Genomic DNA, 25,703 nt, shown 5'->3' with positions numbered 1-25,703 from the left:
GTTGTCCAATTTGTCCTGAGTACGCTGATACCTCATATGTGGGGGTAAACCACTGTTGGGGCGCATGGCAGGGCTTGGAAGGGAAGGAGCGCCATTTGACTTTTTGAATGAAAAATTGGCTCCACTCTTTAGCGGACACCATGTCACGTTTGGAGAGCCCCCGTGTGCCTAAAAATTGGAGCTCCCCCACAAGTGACCCCATTTTGGAAACTAGACGCCCCAAGGAACTTATCTAGATGCATAGTGAGCCCTTTAAACCCCCAGGTGCTTCACAAATTGATCCGTAAAAATGAAAAAGTACTTTTTTTTCACAAAAAAATTCTTTTAGCCTCAATTTTTTCATTTTCACATGGACAACAGGATAAAATGGATCCTAAAATTTGTTTGGCAATTTCTCCTGAGTACACCGATACTTCACATGTGGGGGTAAACCACTGTTTGGGCACACGGTAAGGCTCGGAAGGGAAGGAGCGCCATTTGACTTTTTGAATGAAAAATTATCTCCATCGTTAGCGGACACCATGTCGCGTTTGGAGAGACCCTGTGTGCTTAAACATTGGAGCTCCCCCACAAGTGACCCCATTTTGGAAACTGGACCCCCCAAGGAACTTATCTAGATGCCTAGTGAGCACTTTAAACCCTCAGGTGCTTCACAAATTGATCCGTAAAAATGAAAAAGTACTTTTTTTTTCACAAAAAATTTATTTTCGCCTCAATTTTTTCATTTTCACATGGGCAATAGGATAAAATGGATCCTAAAATTTGTTGAGCAATTTCTCCCGAGTACGCCGATACCTCATATGTGGGGGTAAACCACTGTTTGGGCACACGGCAGGGCTCGGAAGGGAAGGCGCGCCTTTTAACTTTTTGAATGGAAAATTAGCTCCAATTGTTAGCGGACACCATATCGCATTTGGAGAGCCCCTGTGTGCCTATGCAATGGAGCTACCCCACAAGTGACCCCATTTTGGAAACTAGACCCCCCAAGGAACTTATCTAGATGCATACTGAGCACTTTAAACCCCCAGGTGCTTCACAGAAGTTTATAATGCAGAGCCATGAAAATAAAAAATAATTTTTCTTTTCTCAAAAATGATTTTTTAGCCTGGAATTTCCTATTTTGCCAATGGTAATAGGAGAAATTGGACCACAAATGTTGTTGTCCAGTTTGTCCTGAGTATGCAGATACCCCATATGTGGGGGTAAACCACTGTTTGGGCGCACGGCAGGGCTCAGAAGGGAAGGCACGCCATTTGGCTTTTTAAATGGAAAATTATCTCCAATCATTAGCGGACACCATGTCGCGTTTGGAGAGCCCCTGTGTGCCTAAACATTGGAGATCCCCCACAAATTACCCCATTTTGGAAACTAGACCCCCAAAGGAACTTATCTAGATGTGTGGTGAGCACTTTGAACCCTCAAGTGCTTCACAGAAGTTTATAACGCAGAGCCATGAAAATAAAAAAAAAAAATTATTTTCTCAAAAATGAATTTTAGCCCGCAATTTTTTATTTTCCCAAGGGTAACAGGAGAAATTTGACCCCAAAAGTTGTTGTCCAGTTTCTCCTGAGTACGCTGATACCCCATATGTGGGGGTAAACCACTGTTTAGGCACATGCTGGGGCTCGGAAGTGAAGTAGTGACGTTTTGAAATGCAGACTTTGATGGAATGCTCTGTGGGCGTCACGTTGTGTTTGCAGAGCCCCTGATGTGGCTAAACAGTAGAAACCCCCCACAAGTGTCCCCATTTTGGAAACTAGACCCCGAAAGGAACTTATCTAGATGTGAGGTGAGCACTTTGAACCCCCAAGTGCTTCACAGAAGTTCATAACACAGAACAGTGAAAATAATAAATACGTTTTCTTTCCTCAAAAATAATTTTTTAGCCCAGAATTTTTTATTTTCCCAAGGGTTACAGGATAAATTGGACCACAAAAGTTGTTGTCCAGTTTCTCCTGAGTACGCTGATACCCCATGTGTGGGGGTAAACCACTGTTTGGGCACACGTGGGGGCTCAGAAGGGAAGTAGTGACTTTTGAAATGCAGACTTTGATGGAATGGTCTGCGGGCGTCACATTGCGTTTGCAGAGCCCCTGGTGTGCCTAAACAGTAGAAACCCCCCACAAGTGACCCCATTTTGGAAACTAGACCCCCAAAGGAACTTATCTAGATGTGTGGTGAGCACTTTCAACCCCCAAGTGCTTTACAGAAGTTTATAACGCAGAGCCGTGAAAATAATAAATACGTTTTCTTTCCTCAAAAATAATTTTTTAGCCCAGAATTTTTTATTTTCCCAAGGGTTACAGGAGAAATTGGACCACAAAAGTTGTTGTCCAGTTTCTCCTGAGTACGCTGATACCCCATGTGTGGGGGTAAACCACTGTTTGGGCACACGTGGGGGCTCAGAAGGGAAGTAGTGACTTTTGAAATGCAGACTTTGATGGAATGGTCTGCGGGCGTCACGTTGCGTTTGCAGAGCCCCTGGTGTGCCTAAACAGTAGAAACCCCCCACAAGTGACCCCATTTTGGAAACTAGACCCCCCAAGGAACTTATCTAGATATGTGGTGAGCACTTTGAACCCCCAAGTGCTTCACAGACGTTTACAACGCAGAGCCGTGAAAATAAAAAATCATTTTTCTTTCCTCAAAAATGATGTTTTAGCAAGCAATTTTTTATTTTCTCAAGGGTAACAGGAGAAATTGGACCCCAGTAATTGTTGCGCAGTTTGTCCTGAGTATGCTGGTACCCCATATGTGGGGGTAAACCACTGTTTGGGCACACGTCGGGGTTCGGAAGTGAGGGAGCACCATTTGAATTTTTGAATACAAGATTGGCTGGAATCAATGGTGGCGCCATGTTGCGTTTGGAGACCCCCTGAAGTGCCTAAACAGTGGAAACCCCTCAATTCTACCTCCAACACACCCCTAACCCTTATCCCAACTGTAGCCGTAACCCTAATCACAACCCTAACCCCAACACACCCCTAACCACAACCCTAACCCCAACACACCCCTAACCCTAACCACAACCCTAATTCCAACCCAACCCTAAGGCTATGTGCCAACGTTGCGGATTCGTATGAGATTTTTCAGCACCATTTTTGAAAAATCCGCGGGTAAAAGGCACTGCGTTTTACCTGTGGATTTACCGTGGATTTCCAGTGTTTTTTGTGCGGATTTCACCTGTGGATTCCTATTGAGGAACAGGTGTAAAACGCTGCGGAATCCGCACAAAGAATTGGCATGCTGCGGAAAATACAACGCAGCGTTCCCGCGCGGTATTTTCTGCACCATGGGCACAGCGGATTTGGTTTTCCATATGTTTACATGGTACTGTAAACCTGATGGAACACTGCTGCGGATCCTCAGCCAAATCCGCACCGTGTGCACATAGCCTAATTCTAAAGGTATGTGCACACGCTGCAGAAAATGCTGCGGATCCGCAGCAGTTTCCCATGAGTTTACAGTTCAATGTGAACCTATGGGAACCAAAAATCGCTGTACACATGCTGCGGAAAAACTGCACGGAAACGCAGCGGTTTACATTCCGCAGCATGTCACTTCTTTCTGCGGATTCCGCAGCGGTTTTACAACTGCTCCAATAGAAAATCGCAGTTGTAAAACCGCAGTGAAATGCGCAGAAAAACTGCGGTAAATCCACGATAAATCGGCAGCGGTTTAGCACTGTGGATTTTTCAAATCCGCTGCGGAAAAATCCACATAGGACCAGAATACGTGTGCACATACCGAAACCTTAACCCTAGCCCTAACCCTACCCCTAACCCTACCCCTAACCCTAACCCTAACCCTAACCCTAGCCCTAACCCTAACCCTAGCCCTAACCCTACCCCTAACCCTACCCCTAGTTCTTACCCCAACCTTAGTGAAAAAAAAAAAAATTCTTTATTTTTTTTATTGTCCCTATCTATGGGGGTGACAAAGGGGGGGGTCATTTACTATTTTTTTTATTTTGATCACTGAGATAGGTTATATCTCAGTGATCAAAATTCACTCTGGAACGAATCTGCCGGCCGGCAGATTCGGCGGGCGCACTGCACATGCGCCCGCCATTTTGGAAGATGGCGGCGCCCAGGAAAGAAGACGGACGGACCTCGGGCGGCTAGGTAAGTATAAGGGGGGGAGATCAGGGCACGGGGGGGGCGTCGGAGCACGGGGGGGTGGATCGGAGCATGGGGGGGGGTGGATCGGAACACAGGAGGGAGGATTGGAGCACGAGGGGAGGATTGGAGCACAGGGTGAGGGATCGCTGTGCGGGGGGGGTGGATCGGAGCACGGGGGGGTCGCTGTGTGCGGGGGGGATCGGAGTGCGGGGGGGTTTGATTGGAGCGCGGGGGGTGTGATTGGTGCACGGGGGAAGCGGACAGGAGGACGGGGGAGCGGAGCACAGGACGGAGGGGAGCGGACCACAGATCGGGGGGCTGGGGGGGCGATCGGAGGGGTGGGGTGGGTGCACATAAGTGTTTCCAGCCATGGCCGATGATATTGCAGCATCGGCCATGGCTGGATTGTAATATTTCACCAGTTTTTTAGGTGAAATATTACAAATCGCTCTGATTGGCAGTTTCACTTTCAACAGCCAATCAGAGCGATCGTAGCCACGAGGGGGTGAAGCCACCCCCCCTGGGCTAAACTTCCACTCCCCCTGTCCCTGCAGATCGGGTGAAATGGGAGTTAACCCTTTCACCCGGCCTGCAGGGACGCGATCTTTCCATGACGCATATGCTGCGTCATGGGTCGGAATGGCACCGACTTTCATGACGCAGCGTATGCGTCAAAGGTCGGGAAGGGGTTAAGACGAAACGTCATGCAGACCGAGAGAAATAACATCTGGCACCAATACGTATTAAGAAAAAAGTGAGAGAAAAAATACAGGATGGAAGAAACATACCGTACTAGTGGGTAAATGAAGGGATGGAACAAACTAATCCCAGAACTGGGGCACGGGCAGCGCCTATATGGAGAATCGTGAGGGGTGTTATATAGAAGCAACCACATCTGACAGCCCAAGCTATAATAAAGGGAAGCCATACCTGAAGTAACCCTGAGTAAAGCACTCAAAAGGCTAAGGAAAGGGAAAAAGATGTATATATAAACATCCAAAAGGTTACCATATGTCAAGGGAGAATATAAGTATACGAGTCTAAGTGTATACACATAGTATATTACCTGCGGGATGATGACAGAATGTGCCCTGTAAAGACGCGGTGTCCCCCGCTAGTCTGTGGTAAGGCCGGCAAGTACGCTAACATATAGGAAGGAGGCGTGTCCCGGAAGGTGATGCGCACGAATCAGAGAGCGCTAAATGTGGGCGGAAGTGACGCCGTGGAAGGAGCAACAGGCGCGTCTCCTAGGAAACGCGGTGTAACGCCGGTAATAAGTCCGCAAGTATGAGCGAGCGCAACCTAAGAAGCCCGCCCCCCGGAACGAGGCGCGGCATAGGTGGTTCCTGGTGGGGATATAGCGCTACACAGAGAGACAACAGAGGGGAGGACCTATGATGAAATGACGTAGCCACAGTGGGTGTACACATAAATAGAAAGCACATGCTAAATAGTGTGTCTCCGTGCTCTACGGCATAACAGACGTGCAGTGGGTATAATCCAGTGGTACAGAGTCCGGGCGGTGATGTGACAGCAGAGGCAGTATAGCAGAGGTATACTTCAATAAAGACGACTCTATAATAGAAAAAAGAAAGTTAGAACCAGAAAACAAGGCACTTCTGTATAACAAATACTGCATACATGAACAATGGTAACGAGCCTAGATAAAGAACTAGTGACACCAGGGACTATCTCGAGAAAATCCTGACACCCTTGATACAGAAATCTAGATCTTACATCCTTGACACAGGGGCTTTTCTAACAGTCTTACAGGGTCTTAATGATATCCCACCTACAGCCTTACTAGTAACTATGGATGTCAAAGATCTCTACACTTCTATACCACATATAGATGGGATAAACTCGGTTCATAAGTTATTAACACAGTCTGGTCTCCACAATGACCAGGTCAACTTATGCATTGAACTGTTAACTGTGATTCTGACGTCTAACCACTTCATGTTTCAGGATGATTTCTATTTGCAGGTCCGTGGCACCGCGATGGGCTCCAATGTAGCACCCCCCTATGCTAATTGTTACATGGCCGACTTTGAGGAGAGTAAGATTTACCCCAACCCGATGTTTCTATCCAGCGTTCTCCTATGGAAGCGCTACATAGACGACGTGTTTTGCATATGGGGGGGCACATTGGAAGCCCTCGCTTCCTTCTTCGAGTGGCTTAATACAGCCTGGCCCGGGATTTCTTTCACTATGTCCCATGATCCCAGTAAGATCAACTACCTGGATACGATGGTTATACGCAAACCGGATGGGGCCATCTCGACAGACCTATACACCAAAAGCACCGACCGCAATAGCCTACTACACTTTACCAGCTTTCATCCTCCCTCTACTAAACAATCTATACCTCGGTCCCAATTCCATCGAGTCTCCAGAATAGTTTCGGACCCAGAACTCCGCCCTACCAGGTTGCGTGAAATGACATCTAAATTTTCACAACGTGGCTATCCAGCCTCTACACTTCAGACAGTATTGGCCCCCTCTCAACCGAGACCTCATAAAACAGCCAAACGCATCCCCTTCGTCCATTCGTTTCACCCTTTCGCATTTATCTTACACAAGTTTATCCGTAGACATTGGCATCTCCTATCAAGTGCTCACCCGGAGGTTCCTGAATTCCATGAACCTTTCCTTCCCTGCTTCAGACGGGCTCCAAACCTTAAAGATTCACTGGTGAAAGCTGATATTGGCACCAACAAATTGATACCACGCCAACGGTTCCTACAAACTCCACGTATAGGAACCTTCCCTTGCCTCCACTGTTCCCAGTGTAACAACGTACTCAAGGGCTCTTCATTTCACCATCCCCATTCGGGTAAAATTTTCCCTATACCAGATTTTTTCACCTGTGACACTTCATGGGCCATCTACATCATTAAATGCCCGTGTGGCTTACTATATGTGGGTGAAACTACGCAGGCCATCCGCAATCGAATCTCAAAGCATAAATCTACTATACGTTGCCAAAATTTGTTATTACATAGTAACATAGTAACATAGTAACATAGTTAGTAAGGCCGAAAAAAGACATTTGTCCATCCAGTTCAGCCTATATTCCATCATAATAAATACCCAGATCTACGTCCTTCTACAGAACCTAATAATTGTATGATACAATATTGTTCTGCTCCAGGAAGACATCCAGGCCTCTCTTGAACCCCTCGACTGAGTTTGCCATCACCACCTCCTCAGGCAAGCAATTCCAGATTCTCACTGCCCTAACAGTAAAGAATCCTCTTCTATGTTGGTGGAAAAACCTTCTCTCCTCCAGACGCAAAGAATGCCCCCTTGTGTTACCCGTCCCCGCACATTTCAGTGATAAGGGCCACACCGTCTCACAGCTCAAATTCCAGGTCATTCAGCATGTCCCTATGCCCAGACGGGGAGGGAATAGAATTTCTCACCTAAAACGCAGAGAGGCCTTTTGGATTCACACTCTGGACACCCTATACCCTAAGGGCCTGAATAGGGACTACGACCTGGCAGCCTTTTTGTAGTCGGGAACCCCCCCCCCCTTTTGTTTTGGGCCCGGTCTTAGTTGTCCACATATGTTTGTGTGATTCACTTTTTTCTATATGTTCTTATACCTCAAGTAGATTTAGGCATTTCTTGTCCTAGTAGCATATGGGTGTCTCGGTAAGGTTACACGTGTATTTACATAAGGTTATGTATGTCTCTATATGTGCTCGGCTCTACAGTATCACTAGTTGACTTAGCAGCCACATGTTACTTTGCGTAGCCCTTCAGGGTTATCCCTGGTGTCACTAGTTCTTTATCTAGGCTCGTTACCATTGTTCATGTATGCAGTATTTGTTATACAGAAGTGCCTTGTTTTCTGGTTCTAACTTTCTTTTTTCTATTATAGAGTCGTCTTTATTGAAGTATACCTCTGCTATACTGCCTCTGCTGTCACATCACCGCCCGGACTCTGTACCACTGGATTATACCCACTGCACGTCTGTTATGCCGTAGAGCACGGAGACACACTATTTAGCATGTGCTTTCTATTTATGTGTACACCCACTGTGGCTACGTCATTTCATCATAGGTCCTCCCCTCTGTTGTCTCTCTGTGTAGCGCTATATCCCCACCAGGAACCACCTATGCCGCGCCTCGTTCCGGGGGGCGGGCTTCTTAGGTTGCGCTCGCTCATACTTGCGGACTTATTACCGGCGTTACACCGCGTTTCCTAGGAGACGCGCCTGTTGCTCCTTCCACGGCGTCACTTCCGCCCACATTTAGCGCTCTCTGATTCGTGCGCATCACCTTCCGGGACACGCCTCCTTCCTATATGTTAGCGTACTTGCCGGCCTTACCACAGACTAGCGGGGGACACCGCGTCTTTACAGGGCACATTCTGTCATCATCCCGCAGGTAATATACTATGTGTATACACTTAGACTCGTATACTTATATTCTCTCTTGACATATGGTAACCTTTTGGATGTTTATATATACATCTTTTTCCCTTTCCTTACCCGTTTGGGCGCTTTACTCAGGGTTACTTCAGGTATGGCTTCCCTTTATTATAGCTTGGGCTGTCAGATGTGGTTGCTTCTATATAACACCCCTCACGATTCTCCATATAGGCGCTGCCCGTGCCCCAGTTCTGGGATTAGTTTGTTCCATCCCTTCATTTACCCACTAGTACGGTATGTTTCTTCCATCCTGTATTTTTTCTCTCACTTTTTTCTTAATACGTATTGGTGCCAGATGTTATTTCTCTCGGTCTGCATGACGTTTTGTCTTAATACACATTTTCCTTATATGACCCTATCTTCGGCCGTGGCTCAGTTACATTATATACTGACAGGATTTTGTATAATTGTTGTACATATGTTGTATATACTTTATTTTTTTTCACTACACTGTATTTATGTATATATTTATTTCACTTTGTAGTTACTGATGAAGGTCCTGTATGTTTTGGACCGAAACGTTTTAAGTACTACAATAAAGTTCACCTGAGCATTAAGTTGAGTGCAAAGGTTTATCACTTCATGTTCTACCTAGGTGTGGGAACCTACCTTTTGCACCATCTCTAATTGTGCACGCGCTATTTCTATTTACGGTATATCCCCTTACGCGTAGCACATTAGTGGGTCATGACCACCTTCTCCTATAATGCAGAGGAGACTTCTAACATTCTGGCACGTTCTATACTGAGTTGTGAGTTCTTGAAAGTTCCACCGAGAGAAACACGGGGACGTGACCTGGAGCGAGAGCTCCGCCACTTTGTTAATATAGAGCTTCACTGTGCCACTCTCACGGAATACCTTCGGGTACGGAGGATCCCTAGGGGCCTCCGAGTACCTCTCCATCCCACACTGTTTCGGGACTCTCCTGACTACTGTACCAAATATGAACAGATTCTTAATAAATGTTCTTTCGATATTATTACTTTGACTATTGAGCACCTACAGAAAGCCATCGCCACGAGTTCGGAGAACATCAAAACGATTGAAGCTCAACTCTTGACAACAGGAGCTCCTGAGGAACTGAGTTCCCTGAAGGAGCAGATCTCCAAGAATATCGAAAGACATCGCCGCGAAACAGAGGAAAGGAAGAGAATCAAGTTTAGTAGAGACACGGCAGATTACGAACGGAATCAAGTCTACAGATGGCAGGACGCCTCCTCCAACCGACGGTATCCATCTCGTCCCTCCCCCCGCTCATCTTTTGACTACGCTTCCTCGGGTTCAGAACAGGAACGCAACGACCCTCCAGCTTCCCTACCACATTTTTTAGGACAACGTCAACGTCCACCACGAAGAAAACAACGAGGCGGGGCCGTGGACACAGGACGCACTCCAGATCCAGCACGAGTCACGAGATCCCAGGTAGGGACCCGCTGGTGATTAACATTTCAGACAGAACTCTGGGGGTGGCGGAACACAATGTTTTACAAAAAGGATTATCCTTTTGTCCTGCTTATCGCTGTCGTACCTTTGATTTGGAAATGGACCTGCAGCGGTTTTTCCGGACACTTAGGCTTAAAGCATATTTTTCTACAACTCCACCCCCTCTGATTGATGTTTCTCCTTCTATCATGTCGGCTCGTAGTTTGGGGTTACATAAGAAGAGCCGTTTTAGGCCTCCCCATGGGTCCCATGCCATGGAGACCTTCATTGGGTTTGTTCAAACCTCTTTCTATCAATTAAAAGATGATATCAATAGAGGTAAACTATTTTACCCCCCCAATCTAACCGCTCTTGAGCGCCAGGCTCTACGAGGGCTTCAGGAGGATAGGAACATAGTCATTAAACCGGCTGACAAAGGCGGGGCCATAGTGGTCATGAATAAGACAGACTATTTACGTGAGATCTCCCGACAACTGAATGATACATCCATTTACCGCATACTCCCTGGGGACCCCTCGGCATCCATTCGTCAGAGCATTTCAGATATACTTACCAAATACACCTCCTTAGGTATTTTAGACTCCAAAACTTGTGACTTTCTAACCAATTCCAATCCGGTTACCCCGGTCTTCTATACCATTCCTAAAATACATAAAAACCTGGAGAACCCCCCAGGGAGGCCTATAGTGGCCTCCACTGATTCTATTTTATCTCCTCTAGCTGTATATCTCGAGAAAATCCTGACACCCTTGATACAGAAATCTAGATCTTACATCCTTGACACAGGGGCTTTTCTAACAGTCTTACAGGGTCTTAATGATATCCCACCTACAGCCTTACTAGTAACTATGGATGTCAAAGATCTCTACACTTCTATACCACATATAGATGGGATAAACTCGGTTCATAAGTTATTAACACAGTCTGGTCTCCACAATGACCAGGTCAACTTATGCATTGAACTGTTAACTGTGATTCTGACGTCTAACCACTTCATGTTTCAGGATGATTTCTATTTGCAGGTCCGTGGCACCGCGATGGGCTCCAATGTAGCACCCCCCTATGCTAATTGTTACATGGCCGACTTTGAGGAGAGTAAGATTTACCCCAACCCGATGTTTCTATCCAGCGTTCTCCTATGGAAGCGCTACATAGACGACGTGTTTTGCATATGGGGGGGCACATTGGAAGCCCTCGCTTCCTTCTTCGAGTGGCTTAATACAGCCTGGCCCGGGATTTCTTTCACTATGTCCCATGATCCCAGTAAGATCAACTACCTGGATACGATGGTTATACGCAAACCGGATGGGGCCATCTCGACAGACCTATACACCAAAAGCACCGACCGCAATAGCCTACTACACTTTACCAGCTTTCATCCTCCCTCTACTAAACAATCTATACCTCGGTCCCAATTCCATCGAGTCTCCAGAATAGTTTCGGACCCAGAACTCCGCCCTACCAGGTTGCGTGAAATGGCATCTAAATTTTCACAACGTGGCTATCCAGCCTCTACACTTCAGACAGTATTGGCCCCCTCTCAACCGAGACCTCATAAAACAGCCAAACGCATCCCCTTCGTCCATTCGTTTCACCCTTTCGCATTTATCTTACACAAGTCTATCCGTAGACATTGGCATCTCCTATCAAGTGCTCACCCGGAGGTTCCTGAATTCCATGAACCTTTCCTTCCCTGCTTCAGACGGGCTCCAAACCTTAAAGATTCACTGGTGAAAGCTGATATTGGCACCAACAAATTGATACCACGCCAACGGTTCCTACAAACTCCACGTATAGGAACCTTCCCTTGCCTCCACTGTTCCCAGTGTAACAACGTACTCAAGGGCTCTTCATTTCACCATCCCCATTCGGGTAAAATTTTCCCTATACCAGATTTTTTCACCTGTGACACTTCATGGGCCATCTACATCATTAAATGCCCGTGTGGCTTACTATATGTGGGTGAAACTACGCAGGCCATCCGCAATCGAATCTCAAAGCATAAATCTACTATACGTTGCCAAAATTTGTTATTACCCGTCCCCGCACATTTCAGTGATAAGGGCCACACCGTCCCACAGCTCAAATTCCAGGTCATTGAGCATGTCCCTATGCCCAGACGGGGAGGGAATAGAATTTCTCACCTAAAACGCAGAGAGGCCTTTTGGATTCACACTCTGGACACCCTATACCCTAAGGGCCTGAATAGGGACTACGACCTGGCAGCCTTTTTGTAGTCGGGAACCCCCCCCCTTATGTTTTGGGCCCGGTCTTAGTTGTCCACATATGTTTGTGTGATTCACTTTTTTCTATATGTTCTTATACCTCAAGTAGATTTAGGCATTTCTTGTCCTAGTAGCATATGGGTGTCTCGGTAAGGTTACACGTGTATTTACATAAGGTTATGTATGTCTCTATATGTGCTCGGCTCTACAGTATCACTAGTTGACTTAGCAGCCACATGTTACTTTGCGTAGCCCTTCAGGGTTATCCCTGGTGTCACTAGTTCTTTATCTAGGCTCGTTACCATTGTTCATGTATGCAGTATTTGTTATACAGAAGTGCCTTGTTTTCTGGTTCTAACTTTCTTTTTTCTATTATAGAGTCGTCTTTATTGAAGTATACCTCTGCTATACTGCCTCTGCTGTCACATCACCGCCCGGACTCTGTACCACTGGATTATACCCACTGCACGTCTGTTATGCCGTAGAGCACGGAGACACACTATTTAGCATGTGCTTTCTATTTATGTGTACACCCACTGTGGCTACGTCATTTCATCATAGGTCCTCCCCTCTGTTGTCTCTCTGTGTAGCGCTATATCCCCACCAGGAACCACCTATGCCGCGCCTCGTTCCGGGGGGCGGGCTTCTTAGGTTGCGCTCGCTCATACTTGCGGACTTATTACCGGCGTTACACCGCGTTTCCTAGGAGACGCGCCTGTTGCTCTTTCCACGGCGTCACTTCCGCCCACATTTAGCGCTCTCTGATTCGTGCGCATCACCTTCCGGGACACGCCTCCTTCCTATATGTTAGCGTACTTGCCGGCCTTACCACAGACTAGCGGGGGACACCGCGTCTTTACAGGGCACATTCTGTCATCATCCCGCAGGTAATATACTATGTGTATACACTTAGACTCGTATACTTATATTCTCCCTTGACATATGGTAACCTTTTGGATGTTTATATATACATCTTTTTCCCTTTCCTTAGCCTTTTGGGCGCTTTACTCAGGGTTACTTCAGGTATGGCTTCCCTTTATTATAGCTTGGGCTGTCAGATGTGGTTGCTTCTATATAACACCCCTCACGATTCTCCATATAGGCGCTGCCCGTGCCCCAGTTCTGGGATTAGTTTGTTCCATCCCTTCATTTACCCACTAGTACGGTATGTTTCTTCCATCCTGTATTTTTTCTCTCACTTTTTTCTTAATACGTATTGGTGCCAGATGTTATTTCTCTCGGTCTGCATGACGTTTTGTCTTAATACACATTTTCCTTATATGACCCTATCTTCGGCCGTGGCTCAGTTACATTATATACTGACAGGATTTTGTATAATTGTTGTACATATGTTGTATATACTTTATTTTTTTTCACTACACTGTATTTATGTATATATTTATTTCACTTTGTAGTTACTGATGAAGGTCCTGTATGTTTTGGACCGAAACGTTTTAAGTACTACAATAAAGTTCACCTGAGCATTAAGTTGAGTGCAAAGGTTTATCACTTCATGTTCTACCTAGGTGTGGGAACCTACCTTTTGCACCATCTCTAATTGTGCACGCGCTATTTCTATTTACACACATACATACAGGCACATACACCAGCACTGGCAATGTTTGCTCCTAGGACCCAGATAGAGTGAGTGGGGGTGTATTATACCCCACCCCCACCACTCACTCTCTGGATCAGTCTGCCGGGAGCAAAGATCAAACATTCAAGGGCTGCTGTGTTTGCACGGCTCCTCCAGCCTCAGGCACTAGTACAGTCAGAAATGAGGCTGTCTCAATGTAAGGGAAGGGGTGAGGACCGTGAGGTGAGTCACAGACAGAGCTGTGCATTGCAGCAGGCAGCGCGCGGGCAGGAGCTAGGAGGGAGATCATTACAGAGACAGTACACTACTTACTGTGTATGTACTGCTCTACTGCGAGTCCTCCAGGCTAGCAATGTGAGTCCAGGACAGGACCCAGGGTCGGGACACAGGGCGCCGCTGCTCCACCACCTCAGCAGTCACATTCTGCCGGGCACCAGTGAGGCTGTGAGCAGGGGGTCACTGTGTCTCAGCAGGGGAAGTAGGGAGAGTCGGCACCAGCATCACATGTTCTGGCTGCCGCTCTGCCGCCCCCTGTCTACTCTTCGGGAAGGGACGCACAGGACTAGTATTTAAAAAAAAAAAAAAAAAAGGAGAAAAAAGAAAAAACCTTGCTGAGGTGCCGCCCCCTTGCCTGTCCCCGCCCTAGGCACGTGCCCTCAAGTGCCTAGTGGCAAATACGGCCCTGATTATATATTGTATTACGTCACAGCTGTAAGCAGTGTGGACTGGACTGTCATGTTCCTACCTGTGAAAACACCAATCGCATATGTGTATCATGTCTTGCGTCTTTGTATGTATTGTGTCATGTGATATGTTCTTGATGCAATAATGTTGGTAATAAATAGTGTAGGACATAGTGTACTTTATAGGTTAAGTGTACGGTAAGACATAGTTTAGGACTTGGGACATAAGGTAGGTAGGATAAGATAGTGACTGTAGCTTAGGTAGTGACGTTAAGGTAAGATAATGCTAATGGTCAGGATTAGCCCATAGTGGTAAGGGCTTAGTGATAGGGAAAGAAACCACTTCCTGTAGTTAGGCAGATAGGGACAAGTTCAAGTAGAAGTAGGAAGTGTCTTTGAGCAGTGCTGCCATTGTGGGTGAACTACAGCAAAGTAGACTAAGGGACAAGGAAGTAACTCGACCTTGAAATGACCAAAGAGACAGAGTGCCCTTTAACCTTTGGATAGGACAATGTGTCACGAGACACCCTGAGATTGCAAAACGCTGAAGTTAACAAACCTAAACACTACTGAGTTTGTGTGATTAGTGGGTGGTCCCGAGCGGTAGATCCAGGGCGCCAGTAGTGGAAGAAATAGGATGCAGAACCACTGAGTAAGTAGAGAGACTTGCTGAACAGGACTGTGGCGATGAGCTGAGCTGTGACAAAGCAGGACAAAATTATGTGCTTCACTGGCCCTGGAGCAGACTACAGTGGAAGGATACTGTGTGTGAAAATGCTTTACACTGTGAAAGAAACGTCCATAAGATGATATACCCACTACTGTCACGGGTGTGTCAGGTGTGACAGTCAGTCATCCTGGATCCGGCTGTAGAAGATCTTTGCTTTTAGCTCAAGGACCTTCTTAATTTTGGCATCACTGGTATGGAGCGATATCCTTCTTCCTCTGGGACCCAATAGTTACCTCCACCTTCTTCTGCTAATCACGCACCTCGAGTGAAGGTTTAAATATATTCAATTGCTGCAGCATGGTGCGGGTGTCAGCTCACACGTGCCTCAGTCTTGTTGGAGGTTCTAGCAGACGGCTTGTGTCTTTCTTTGAGGACCCTTGTAGGATTGCTGTCTTTGGTTGTAGTGAGGACTGACTAGCACACACCTCATCCCCTCCCTATGTAGGGCTAATCGCTATGGTCAGGCAGGGATTAGGTTCCTGCACAGCGATAGGTGTAAAACCTATATGGGGACGTTTAGGGCAGATAGGGTGATTTTAACTCTGCACAGGGGTCTCCACTTCCCCCTTTCCTAGTGTTTGGGCTACCTATTCCCATTGTTGTGCGCTAACTTATTCTTCATCCAGCGTGACATTAGCACACGCCATACATTTTTGTCAAGCAACAAAAAAACATGAAAACTGACACTTGTTTGTTTTTTTTTCCTTTTTTTTCAGTGTGGTTTTTTTTGTCTTTTTTTTGTGTGTTTTTTTTTTCTTTTTTCGGGTTCATGAATCCCGTTTCTGTGCTGGCAGGGCAGCTGCAGAGCTTGTCACTGGAGGTGACTGACCTTCGTTCTGAGATTCAGTAGCAACGGCTGCAGACTCCTACTGTGGGGGACTGTGTGGGTAGGCCTGTCCAGCTTGAATCCAAAATTGTCCTCCTGGAAAGGTTTTCAGGAGGTAGGGACAGATTTTTTGTATTTAAAGAAGCATGCAAATTTTATTTTAAACTTCGTCCTTACTCCTCTGGGGATGAGGAGCAACGAGTGGGCATTGTAATTTCACTGTTGCAGAGGGATTCTCAATCCTGGACCTTTTCTCTGCCACATGAGTCTATGTGTTTCCAGTCCCTAGAAAGGTTTTAAGGGCTTTAGCCCTTATCTATGATGATCCTGACCACATTTCCTTGGCTAAATCCAGGCTCCATCGCCTTCACCAAGGAAATCGTTCAGTGGATACTTATAACTCAGAATTCCGCAGGTGGGCCAATTTTGTCAAGGTCTTACTCAAAGGTTAAAATATGCTTTGGCAGTGTAGGAAACTCCTTAGTCATTGGAGGCTGCCATGTCTTTGGCTAAACGGTTGCATAGACGCCTGCAGGATAAATGAGTAAGACCACCTTCTCCTGAGCACTCTTTCCAGGACAATACCCCTGTGTCAGGGGAAGGTTCAGGGGTGAACCTATACTTGTGGAGTTAGAGGAACCCATGCAGTTAGGAGGCGCTTCTGTGTCGTATGTCTCCCCTGACATTCACAAAAAAAAGGACGTGTATTTTTTATTGTGGGAAGAAGGGACATTTTATTGGGGCCTGTCCTTTGATTCCTAAATACAAAGAGACTCAAATAACCCTTAGTAGCATGGAGTTTGATAATCAGGGGGTATATTCATCTTCAACCTGTAATTCTTGATTTGTCCTGACAGCAGAGGTGGTGCTAGACAGCAGGATTGAGAACATTTCTGTGTTTGTAGATCGTGGAGATGGAGTCAGTATGGCTGATGCTGAGTTTGCTAGAACTCATGGGCTTGCTTGCTCTACCTTAGCTATGCCTATTCCTATTTACGCCATCGACTCAGCGCCACTTGCACAGAGAGCACTGACGCAGATTATACATAACATAAGACTGAGGGTGGGATCTTTTAATTATGAGGTAATTTTGTGAAATGCACCTGTAATACAATTTATAAGGCCAAATGCAGTTTCCTAGGTTAATAATTGCAAAGTACTGGTAAAAATCTGCTATTATACAGGATGATCCATGTGGCATCTTATTTTTTAGCATACAAATACATGAATAAGTAAATCAAATAAACAAGTCAAAACACTGAAGACAATAGTGCATGCTGTAATTTTGTCATCTGAACAGTCCAGATGAATAACATTGGTCCATGCGATGTCAGTTTTTTATGTGGACAGCACTCGGTCCAAAAGTAAGTGAATGTGAACGTACCCTTAATGTCACACTCCTGTATAACTTTCTGAGTGAAGTCAGACACTCGGTACTTTTGAAGAAAACGCTCCAGAAATGTATTAGCTTCAGCAGGTGTTGTGCCCAGGCATTCAGCAAGTCGCTCTTTTCCTGTAATATAAGCACAATTATAAGAAGATTAGACAGATGATAAGACGGAATTCTTAATTTCCTGCGTCATTGCCAAGGATTTGTTCACATTCGTGTTTAATTCTATTATTGTGCACCGAACAATTAAATTAATGGTAGCGCCGGGTCTGTTACATGAGGAGCACCATGACTATGATGGGATTCGTCAGACTCCTCTAGGGCGGGCATACCATTGGTGCTGCCACCTCCAAGAACAGTAAGCAGCTTATATAAATGGGTGCATTATGATGAGTTACTGGACTGTAAAGGGCCCATGTACAGTTCTTGCACAGGGGCCTTCTTCGGACTGTGTCCACCCATGGGGCTTCTGTCTGATATCCACCATTTTACCGAACAGAATAGTGGAGCATACTGATCTGTATTTTCAGCTAGGATCTGTCATGGAGGCTCCAGAAGCAGCATCCTAAGCATATAAGTCTAGATTCAGTCTTTTTACTGATTGTACATCAATTCCAATTAAAGTTTCTAGTGTGAAAAAAGCAGTAGTGAGCATGTGCGACCACTGTCCAATACAGTGCCTATGGGGGTGTTGGTCATACATGCTCGCCATTGATCAACTAACACAGATTACCTTTGCTTGGGTTAGGTGGAGGTCTCAGCAGCTGGTTATCGGGAATCAAACATCTGTCACCTATGCCACCATATATGATATATGTTATTTACCAAGCAACCAATTTCAGAACTGTTCTCACCAATTCCATAGATGACAGAGTACACTACTCTCTTTGCTTGTTCTCGATCAGCTTGGGTTATATTTTCATACGCTGTAGCTTTCCTGTGTAAAGAAAAAAATGTGCACTGACAATATGGCCAAAAAAAAAATTCTGCAAAATACTAAATTATGTTACACGCATGACTGTCATTACATTTAATGGGGTTGTTTTCAGGAATGTATGGCTCCACAACCTTCTGCTTCCTGCTTGCCGGGCAGCATTGTGCTCCTGACTGATTGACAGTTTGGACCAGCAGCATAGTTGTAGCGCTGACCCAAACTGTGCGCTCTCCTATGCTGCAAGCAGTGCCAGCTTTGCCTTTTGAACTCCAGATGAGTGCAACGACACACCAGCTGGCCAGATGGTTGCTATTAACTTGCTGTAGTCTGGTCTGTAAAGTTGACCAGACTAGTCTATGATACAACATTATTTTATTTTTTAAAAGCCTACAGACAGATGGCAGATAGACACAGGGCCAGTGTAAAAGAATATCTAAGAAAAATATAGCTATAAAAATGCATATAAATATAATACCTACAAAGAATGACTGCATATATGTACAGCAAAAGATGAACTTTATTAACTCGAAGAATAAAATCATAGTTATATAAAAGGTGAATACATCATGAAAGAAAGTCCAGAGAAGAGTGTTTTTTCATTTCCATTTTTGAATTCGCCTATTGAAGAAGACTTAGCAAAACGCGCGTCAGGCATTTATTGGTAATAGCCATCATGTATTATGTACTCACTATGAGATATGATAAGATCTTGCACTTGTTATGTTACTATTTTTCCATCTTTTGAGGGAAAACTGTTTATCACACGGATTTCCACATTAATTTATTATTAAAATTATTAATTTTATTATTTTTGAAGATTATATTATCCTTTTGTTGAATACCTACTGTGTCTACCTTCAATCATTATATATGGCGATACATAGTATAATATTGCATTTTATCATTACTATTTAAGCTCATTATTCATTAATTCTAGATTATTTTATTTGTACATATCATCATCCTAAATCTTTTCTGGACTTTCTTTCATTATGCAATCACCTTTTATATACCGTATTTTCCGCTTTGTAAGACGCACTTTATTTCCCCCAAATTTGGGGGGGAAATGTGGGTGCGTCTAACAAAGCGGATATACCGCTTACCATTACAGGCTGGGAGGAGGGGGTGTCCGCCGCCGCTACCGCCTGCCGCCGCTGTCGTCCGCCGCCACTGCCGGGGTTGTCCGCTGCTGCCCCGGGTGATGCTGAAGGCTCCGGTGCTGCGGGGGGCTCTGGCGACATTTTGTGAAAGACCAGAGCCCCCCGGCAGTTCTTCCATGCGTTCCAGTATGACTAATTCCGGGAAAATGGCCGCCGGAATCTCGGGAGATGAGATTTCAGCGCTGAGATCTCATCTCTCGAGATTCCGGCGGCCATTTTCCCGGAGTTAGTTCCAGTATGACTGACTCCGGGAAAATGGCCGCCGGAATCTCGGGAGATGAGATTTCAGCGCTGAGATCTCATCTCTCGAGATTCCGGCGGCCATTTTCCCGGAATTAGTCATACTGGAACGCATGGAAGAACTGCCGGGGGGCTCTGGTCTTTCACAAAATGTCACCAGAGCCCCCCGCAGCACCGGAGACAGCCCTACAGCACAGGAGCCCCCTGCAGACCCCTCATCCCAGCCTGCAGCAAAGGAGCCCCCTGCAGACCCCTCATCCCAGGCTGCAGCACAGGAGCCCCCCTGCAGCACAGGAGCCCCCTGCAGACCCCCTCATCCCAGCCTGCAGCAATGCTCCACTCCTGCCTCCGGCAACGAGCCTGGGACCCTGATCCACCACAACCACAACCCCTGGTAAGTAATAAGACGCATGGATTATAAGACGCCCCACCAATTTATTAAAAAATAGTTTTTTCCTATTTTTCTCCTCAAAATTTGGGGTGCGTCTTATAATCCGGAGCGTCTTACAAAGCGAAAAATACGGTAACTGTGATTTTATCCTTTAAGTTAATAAAGTTCATCTTCTGTTGTACCTAAATGCAGTGATTCTTTGTAGATATTATATGTTATTTTTTTCTCAGGGACTCATGCTTTGTATAAATCATAGCCCATGCGAACTACTTAGCGCATAGGCTACTTTTGGGACGTGCGCTGTCTTTTTCCACACAGATGGACAAAAAATATATTTGTCTGAACATGCCCCAAGGAAGGGTTTCTACATACCCAAATAAGCAAGAAAAGAAAAAAAAGTCAAAGTGATTGTCCAACCTAAGAGTACAGGTTGGCAAGGCCAGACACATCTAGACGGAATATAGCATACATTCGCAATCTCATGACCACTCGCGGCCGGCATCGGAGAATCTTGACAGCGCACACTGTGCGCTTTGTGAGGATTACCTAATTATTATAAGTGATTTATGCTACCTTTCCTGGCCCGGACCTGTGATTTGTGCAGACTATTAACCGAAGCAGCTCTGCATGGTCAGACACAGCAAATAAGACTGTAGGGGCACATTTATAAGATTATCTCTGCATATTAACATTTTTTTAACACATCCAATTGTGGAAATTATTATTATTCCAAGATCTATTAATTAAAATATACTCTGCTTGTGGGACAACCCCATCAATGATACCTAGGCATCCGAACTCTAGTGCACCCACCAATCCTTAGAATGAAAAGGGTACAGCGCTGCATTCCCTTCACAGCTTTTCTTTTGCCCTGGGGTTTTCCCATCTACTTGTTGCTGTGTGGTCCCATTCAAGTTTGTGGGGCCAGTTTCAGTTCCCACAGCCCAGCTAAGTGGTGGGGAGTGCTGCAGGAAAAATTGTGAAGAAGATGCAGCGCTGCAGCTTGTTCATTCTCAGGATTGGTTAGGACCCTAAAGGTCCAATCCCCAGTGATCATTAAGTGATTGCATATCCAAGTAATTTGTCATCACTAATATAGGAATAGACTGACTGGCTACACAAGGAATTTCAGTGTAAGGGGTGTACTGAGACCGTGTAATACTCCACCCCCTTCCCTTGTATTGATGCGGTTCTAATTGTATTTTTTATGTATAATAATTGCTGTGATGTCCTTTTATGCTGCTGTTACTGTATGTCTTTGCCCTGTTTGTATGTTTACAATGTATGCCTTATTATAGGGAAAGTGCAGAATCCCAGTTAAGACACTAGATGGGGTATTATAGTGTACATAGTTGCAGATAGGAGGGGTCAGCTGCAGTTAGGAGGGAAGACTTCCTGATTTCAGTCAGTCGAGCCAAGGTGCCCAAACCACCTGCACTGGCTTAAGTGCCCAGGATGATAGCAGTGGCCATGCAACGTTCATCAAGGGAGAAGCCCAGCCATCCGCAGCATCGGGCCTGGTCAGCAGTAGGCCAGTACAGCAGCAGAAAAAGAGAATAAAGACAGAAACAGTGACAGGACAGGGACTCAGGTAGCTCCATGATGTGGCAGCTTACAGCATGGGCAGATGCCCTCAGAACCAAGGCTAAAAGGCTGAAGGAACACTCAGATGCAGTAAGCTTGGACCAACAGTACGCTGTGTCGCTGCGAAGTACAGTACAGATGGGCAGATCACTCGCCAAGTGGCAACTGACTTCGGAGGCAGATATTCTCTTGTCTGGGGCGAAACAGACTAAGGAAGGTCTAACTGTAGCAAAGCTGAATTGAGAGGATGCTGAGGAACCGTGCGGTATGGTCCGACCCGGGTACGTGTTGTGTGATAGGAAGGAAAGTGCAGGGAAAGAAGAAGGTATGTGTAATGTGAATCCTGTTGTAAATGCTGTGAAGAATATGGAAGCGCTGTGTAAAGAAAATAGTAAAATTGTTTATTTGAAAGTTGAAAAGGACTGTGCCTCAATCTATGCAACACCGTCTAAAGGGAGCCTAGAGCAGAGCAGAGGGGACCCTGACAGCGGAGAAAGTGGAGCCCCAGGTATGCAAAGTATTGGACATTGTTTTCATGTGATGGGAGGCCAGGGCACAGATGCCCCAGTTTCCATGGCTATGACTTTGACCCTGGCATTCTTTCACACCAGCATGACATTATTCAAGTGAATGGGTCTGGTGATAGTTTCTTGAACATGCTGGTAGCTGGAAGGAACGATGTGCAGAGAAAACTTAGAAGGGTGTGCAGAACTAAACTAGCACTGCATCTTCTTCTTGTTCAGGTTAGGTTCTGGCCCCAAAATCAAGACCCATCTCAATCAAAAAGTCATGGCATATCCTAGTCACAGCCAAACAACATCACTTCTATAAGGGCAACTCACAAACGCTCTGCCAACCAATGTGGTCATGTGGGAATGCAGTCATTTAGTTATTCCTCCCTTCACTGCAACTCAAAAAACAACCTGAAGGAACGAATGTATGTGAACGTTTCCGGAGTATTGTGAATTAAATGTAAGTTTTCTTCTTGTCATCTTCCAATCTCCTGATCAGAAAGAGGTACAATTCACCACGCTCTAGGAATCAAACACGACCATAGATGACTTCATTATATTTCACAGTTTGACATTTCTGTGTGTTAGCACCAAGCCGGATCCCTGTTCTGACAGGCATGGTCGGCGGCGTGTCCCTTCACTCAACCATGCTGCAGACGGTTCTTTCCTTCCCCATGCTCGGCATGTTTCCAGCCGGTCCTCTGGCCATGTCCTTGGGTCTCGCATGCATGCGCTCCCGCCCTCTTAAAGGGCCAGCGCGCGCACTTGCTATTTGTTCCCCAGCCAATGCCTATGAAACACTATGCATATATTGCATCCTCCTCACTGGGTAGGTGCCTGAGCAACCTTCCTGTTTCAGTCTATGTTGTGTAGGGTGGCATACCAGTGCAAGTCCTGCCTGCTGTACAATAAGTGCAAATCCTGCATGTTGTACTCCAAGTTCAAATCCTGCCTGCTGCACTGAAGCAAATCCTGCCTGCTGCACTCTGAAGCAAATCCTACCTGCTGGACTCTGAAGCAAATCCTGCCTGCTGCACTCTGAAGCAAATCCTGCCTGCTGCACTCTGATACGAACTTGGTCAGCTGCACTCTGATACAAGCTCTACCTGCTGCTCCATCCAGTCTGTCCTTCAGCTCCAGCTGCTGCAGGACCGTTGGTCTGTCCTGGAGTGGCACCTGGCGCTCATTGGGAGCCAAGTCTAACCTCACCATCAGAGGCTCTAGTGAACAGTCAGGTGATTGCTAAAGGTACCGTCACACTAAGCGACGCTGCAGCGATACCGACAACGATCCGGATCGCTGCAGCGTCGTTGTTTGGTCGCTGGAGAGCTGTCACACAGACAGCTCTCCAGCGACCAACGATCCCGAGGTCCCCGGTAACCAGGGTAAACATCGGGTTACTAAGCGCAGGGCCGCGCTTAGTAACCCGATGTTTACCCTGGTTACCAGTGAACACATCGCTGAATCGGCGTCACACACGCCGATTCAGCGATGTCAGCAGGAAGTCCAGCGACGAAATAAAGTGCTGGACTTTCTGCAGCGACCAACGACATCACAGCAGGATTCTGATCGCTGCTGTGTGTCAAACTGAACGATATCGCTAGCCAGGACGCTGCAATGTCACGGATCGCTAGCGATATCGTTCAGTGTGACGGTACCTTTAGTCACACCCCTCCAGGCTCTCTGCGGTTCATGACACAGTGGTTCCACAAACCATGATCATGACACTGTCTGTTTTCTCTGATTTATTACTTGCGCTGTTATCAAGAATTTCCTGCTTGACATATCAGGCTGCCTTGGTATCGAGCTTAAATCGTTATGTTCTGCTGGATTCCTTGATCTGTTCAGAACTGTTGAGGTGCAGGAGAGACATTCAGCCTACACACCATCCCCAGCCAGAAAAAACTGCTGTAAGACTATGCTACGCTTAGCCAAATAATGAGCGGGGGTCCGCGTGCTATTTCCTTGTTTGTAAACTCACATATTGTGAGTTAGATGGACACCAGATGAGACGGCCATCTGTTTTTTTGGGGTATTCTTTGCTCCTGTGTAGCTGTGTTATTTAATACAGCTTCTTCTTTTCCAGTTGATTGGTTTGGAGGGAAAAAATGAAAGGGAAACTTTAGAATCCAGTACATCTTGTATTACTGAAGGCAAGCTGAAAACAAAACATTTAAAGGGAACCTGTCACCCCGAAAATCGGGGGTGAGGTAATCCCACCGGCATCAGGGGCTTATCTGCAGCATTCTATAATGCTGTAGATAAGCCCCCGATGTTACCTGAAAAAGGAGAAAAAGACGTTAGATTATACTCACCCAGGGGCGGTCCCGCTGCTGGTCTGGTCAGATGGGCGTCTCCGGTCCGCTGCGTCGCCTCCCATCTTCTTTCCATGACGTCCTCTTCTGATCTTCGGCCACGGCTCCGGCGCAGGCGTACTTTGCTCTGCCCTGTTGAGGGCAGAGGATAGTACAGCAGTGCGCAGGCGCCGGAAAGGTCAGAGGCTCGGCGCCTGCGCACTGCAGTACTTTGTCTGCCCTCAACAGGGCAGAGCAAAGTACGCCTGCGCCGGAGCCGTGGCCGAAGATCAGAAGAGGACGTCATGGAAAGAAGATAGGAGGCGCCGCAGCGGACCGGAGACGCCCATCTGACCAGACCAGCAGCGGGACCGCCCCTGGGTGAGTATAATCTAACGTCTTTTTCTCCTTTTTCAGGTAACATCGGGGGCTTATCTACAGCATTATAGAATGCTGCAGATAAGCCCCTGATGCCGGTGGGATTACCTCACCCGCGATTTTCGGGGTGACAGGTTCCCTTTAAGGTGAAGCGCCTTTATTTAGCAAGTTTAGAATCGAATAAGGGTCATTCAGTTTAATTTACTTGCTCTGAGCTCCAAACGTCCCTGTCTCTGCAGGGTATTTTGAACTGTTTAGTTCAACTATGGGGTAATTATACACCGATTTGCTCAATTTCCTTGCAGCGCCACCACCAGGGAAAATGAAGTATTGGAATGTCATGGTTTAATCCCTTAAAGGTAATCTGTCACGTTTTTTCCTACCCCATCTGAGAGCAACATGGTATAGGGACAAAGATACCGATTCCAGTGGTGTTTCACTTACTGAACTGCCTTGTGCAGTTTTGATAAAATCAGTTTTTTCGGCTGAAAATCTACCAGTTTTCTGAATGCTGAGCTGTGTGTAACCCCACGCACACCACTGATTGACAGATTTCTGTGTATAACCCGGCCCACGCTACTGATTGGCAGCTTTCTGTATATAACCCCACCCACACCAGTGTGTACACTGTGCATAGGCAGAAGGTTGCCAATCAGTGGATGGGGCGGGGTTATACAGATCAGAAGGACTACATAGCACAAGACAACTAGTCCTGTAGTGATAACCTCCTGCTGATAAAACACGGATTTCATTGAA

The 25,703-nt window shown here is 46.2% G+C and overlaps 1 protein-coding gene across 3 annotated transcripts in view; it reads right to left on the bottom strand.

Annotated features, from left to right (window-relative positions):
- POLN (DNA polymerase nu) overlaps positions 1 to 25,703 on the bottom strand; it is a 208,904-nt gene that overhangs the window by 45,215 nt on the left and 137,986 nt on the right. For all 3 annotated transcript variants that reach the window (XM_069744878.1, XM_069744879.1, XM_069744880.1), the window contains 2 exons: positions 18,309 to 18,391; positions 17,449 to 17,577 (listed from right to left, as the gene is read on the bottom strand). In XM_069744878.1, coding sequence (XP_069600979.1) covers positions 17,449 to 17,577; positions 18,309 to 18,391 — 212 coding nt within the window. The remainder of the gene's footprint in view (positions 1 to 17,448; positions 17,578 to 18,308; positions 18,392 to 25,703) is intronic.

The sequence above is a fragment of the Ranitomeya imitator genome, chromosome 1 (assembly GCF_032444005.1).
Source record: "Ranitomeya imitator isolate aRanImi1 chromosome 1, aRanImi1.pri, whole genome shotgun sequence".
Lineage (NCBI taxonomy): Eukaryota > Metazoa > Chordata > Amphibia > Anura > Dendrobatidae > Ranitomeya > Ranitomeya imitator.
The sequence above is the reverse complement of the archived record's forward strand: the minus strand, read 5'-3'. Positions and strand labels throughout refer to the sequence as shown.